Source organism: Arachis ipaensis, chromosome B05, assembly GCF_000816755.2.
Source record: "Arachis ipaensis cultivar K30076 chromosome B05, Araip1.1, whole genome shotgun sequence".
Taxonomy (NCBI): Eukaryota; Viridiplantae; Streptophyta; class Magnoliopsida; order Fabales; family Fabaceae; genus Arachis; species Arachis ipaensis.
The window spans coordinates 130,003,913-130,007,766 of record NC_029789.2 but is presented as its reverse complement, the minus strand read 5'-3'; the positions used below and the strand labels follow the sequence as shown (position 1 = coordinate 130,007,766).

The 3,854-nt window shown below is 31.3% G+C and overlaps 1 protein-coding gene across 1 annotated transcript; it reads right to left on the bottom strand.

Annotated features, from left to right (window-relative positions):
• LOC107641106 (GDSL esterase/lipase At2g03980) lies at positions 239-2,145 on the bottom strand. Its single transcript, XM_021102758.1, has 4 exons — positions 1,723-2,145; positions 1,286-1,410; positions 935-1,153; positions 239-598 (listed from the first exon to the last, which is right to left on the bottom strand). The coding sequence occupies exons 1-4, from the start codon at positions 1,967-1,969 to the stop codon at positions 254-256; spliced, it is 936 nt and encodes a 311-aa protein (XP_020958417.1). The 5' UTR covers positions 1,970-2,145; the 3' UTR covers positions 239-253.

The window sequence follows — 3,854 nt, the reverse complement described above, 5'->3', positions numbered from 1 at the left end:
TAATTTCAAAATAATCCAATATCAATAAATGCAATAACTCTTTGATTAAAAAATATAATAATCGAGGAATATAATATAGTGTTTTATATCATCATTTTTATTTTTTAACTTGACATTAAAATATCAAATATCCACTCATTTAAATAAAATAAAAATTTTATATTTGTAAAAATAAATTTTAATAATTTTTTTAAGAATTAAATTGTAAAAATCTAAAACGTCTTAGATTTTAAAACAGAATAACAACAGTTTATTACCAAACAAAACTTAGCAAAAATTGAAAGAAAACCAAAGAATATTTTCTAAAAAGGGAAAACAAAAGACATGTGACTTTGTTCTTATTACCATATTTATGTGGGTTTTGTCTTATCTCCATGATGCTCTTGTTGAGATCTGAATAGACAAAGGTAAAACCCGGAAGCTGAGTCTGCAATTCATGGAGTAAAATAAGCAATTTCTTATTGTAAAAGGAGATCCGTTTGTTCATCTTCTCACTACACTTTCCTATTGGTTTTAAGTGCAGAGTCATTGATGGAAAGCACCCTGCTGGAGGAACATTGTTCACAAAGAATTTTCTTGCTCCTAGGCTATGAAGTATCTGTCACAAAAAAAAACAATAATAATAATAATCGAAAAGGTGAAAGGAACGTCATGCTTTTTTCTTTTTCTTCGATTATTGTATTATTTGATGTAAAAAAATCAAAATAGGAGTGCGGAGTGACAAACTCCCAAGAGACATGCTGCATCTGTGTTAAGGGGAAGAGAATTGAGATTCAAACATATCCGCAATTTTCGGATCGGATGCGGATATTTACCCCGGATCTGCGGATACGATCCGATCCATAGACACCCCTATTAGGGATAAATGTGTTACTTTTATCAGTTTGTGCAATAATGTACTCGTTAATTGTATATGTAAATAAATTTGACATACCTGCAAGCGTATTTTGAATTCATTTATGAGGTAGGAAGCAAATTTCCTACTACCACGAAATGTTCTGTTTTTGAAGTGATCATTCACACCCGAAGATACCAAAAACAAGGATTCAGATACATGCTTCTCCACTGCTTCTTCACCTAACCCCTTTGGCAAAATCTCCTTAACTGTCCTCTCGAATCCCCTTATTTGTTCGTCCATTATCAATGAAGTTTTCTAATTAAAGCAAGCACAAATAGTATACGGTATCATAAATTCGTTTAATTTTTAAAATAAGTAAAAAAAAAAGAAGTAATCTTTTAGCTAATGAAATTTTGAAGTAGAGGTGTGAGAATACGAGACACTAACATTATTGGTGTCTGGCAAAATTCCAGAACCCCCCGATGCGTAATTTATGCCTGTAGTTATGACTCTGTTTCCTTTACTTGAAAGTCCCAAGTACGCAGGGGCAAAAGGCAGACCAAGGTATATAGCTGCAAAAATTAAAAAGAAAACAATTGGCCGTTTTGTTTTTTTTTTTTTTTTTAATTTCTAACACTATTTTCTTGTGCGATCATTAGCATACACAAGGATATTTGAGCAATTATACACACATATTTTCTATATACACAAACTACAAAATAAAAAATTTAGATGAGTAACTTTTTTAGTCAACATGTAACCAATTGTTTGGTTGAGTTTATGAGTGGGAGTTTTATTTGTATGTTAACAGTAAATAAAATATGTTCTGCACAAATCAGTAAGAATCTTGTATTATGAATGATTCTAGATATATAGTTTCTCACCAAGTAAATCAGCAACAGTTTTGCCATTAGTGCAGCGACCAGTGGGTGTGCCGAAATCTATGCCATAAGGAAAGAAATTTCGCAGATCCGCTCCTGGCACATAGTGGTTGTTACCACACTCAACAAACGAATCACCGAACACATACAGTGCTGGAATCTGATTTGATTGCTCAGTCTTCGTTGCAAATGCTATGAGTAGCAAAACGGTTAGGATCAAACTATGGTTTAGATGGTTGTTCGTACTCATTTTTTTGGAGTCAATTTAATTGTGTATTTGAAACTATGAATATGAATTATGATATGATGGGGTTTCTTCTGTCATGGCGTCCGCTTTTTGTAGTAAGGAGGTTCTAGGAACGCTTATTGTTCTATAATGTGGTTTGGTTCTTTGAAGAAAAATTCCTAGTGCTCCTTCTAAAGAAATATATCTCATATAATATGACAAATTTAATCATTATGACAAGACATATTTACAATTTAGACGCTATAATTTATATTTTTTTAAAGATTTTTTATTTAAAAAAAAGATATTTCTAACATAATAAATAAACAAAAAGGTACTTTTATATCATTATACCCGAAAACGAATATATGCTGTAGTTTGTAGGGACAAGTGCCCCCACTAACAATTTGAAAAAAAATAAATCTCTACATACAAATTAATTAACTAAACAAGTCCAACAAGTCATTTACACTCATTACTCATATGCACACGTTCTTCTTCTTCTTCTTCTTCTTCTTCTTCTTCTTCTTCTTCTTCTTCTTCTTCTTCTTCTTCTTCTTCTTCTTCTTCTTCTTCTTCTTCTTCTTCTTCTTCTTCTTCTTCTTCTTCTTCTTCTTCTTCTTCTTCTTCTTCTTCTTCTTCTTCTTCTTCTTCTTCTTCTTCATTATCTTTCTCTTTCGTTATCATCGCACCAACACCTCCTTCCCCTCCTTCTTTTCTCATTGGAATTTCTTCTCCTCCTTCTTTTTTCTCCTTCTTCTCCATCATCTTCATCATCATGATCATCATCATTATAGTCATCGTCGTCTTCTTCTTATATGTATCATCGTTATCGTTATCATCATTATTATTATCATTATCATAGAAATTTTGCCATATTGATGACGTTGCCCGATCCAAAATTGATTTGGATGTGTTTTTGCTGATAATTCAGTCATTTTTGTGTGTTATTTTCAAACTCAGTTTGTGTGTCGTAATCATTAAAAAAATATTTCTGTGTATTTGTAGCAACATTTCGGTGTAAAAACTAAGAAGTTTATGTGTTATTGTCAAAAAATTCCAGTGTATTTGCATTCTGATAAGTTTTGCATAATTCAAAACTCTTCTTCTTCCTCCTCCTCATCTTCTGCTACTGCTTCTTCTTCTTTTTTTTCATCATCATCATCATCATCTTTTTTTTATTCATCTTTTCTTTCTTGTTTTACCTTCTCATGTTTCTTCTTGTTTTACTCTCTTAACAAGAATAAAAACAAAAGAAAATTAAACAGAGAAGAAGAAGAAACACATAATGCTGCAAAATTACTTGGAAGATGATGAATTTACATTCATTCAACTAAAAAAAAAGAAAGAAATAAAGAAAAAACAAAAAAGAAAAATGCATTAAAAGAAATATTTTGTGCATTTGTAGCGAAATTTCGGTACAAGAGTTCTGAATCTAAATTATTATTGTGATGAATCTATTCCATTCTTGTTTCGATGTATTTTGAAAAACTTTCGGTATATTTATATTCTGATAAGTTCTGCATAATTCAAAACTTTTTCTCTTCCTCCTTCTCATCTCCTGCTGTTGCTTCTTTTTTATCTTCTTATTTTATTTTTTTATAATTTTTCTTCAGAAGAAAAAATCAAAGAAAGAAGAAAAAAATACATAATATTGTAAAATCAATAGAAAGAGGAGGAGAAAAAAATGCAACAACAACAACATCAATAAAAAGAACAACAATGAGAATAAAACACGCGAAAAAGAAGAAACACGAAGAAAAAGGAGGAGGAACACAAACAAGAAGGAGAAGAAGGAGTAGGAGGAGGAACACGGGATACAAACGTTGGATGAGGAACACGAAGAAAAACGGCGTGATTTCACGCGCACGTTATGTAAGTAAAAGTCGTGTATGTGTAGCGAGACTGT

What these genes read in the sequence shown, in the direction of transcription:
- LOC107641106 (XM_021102758.1), bottom strand. Translation starts at nt 1,969, where the DNA reads ATGAGTACGAACAACCATCTAAACCATAGTTTGATCCTAACCGTTTTG. An exon ending in TTTTGCCAGACACCAATAAT is followed by an intron (nt 1,154 to 1,285) that starts GTTAGTGTCTCG and finishes TGCTTTAATTAG; the next exon opens with AAAACTTCATTGATAATGGA. An exon ending in AATTCAAAATACGCTTGCAG is followed by an intron (nt 599 to 934) that starts GTATGTCAAATT and finishes TTTTTGTGACAG; the next exon opens with ATACTTCATAGCCTAGGAGC.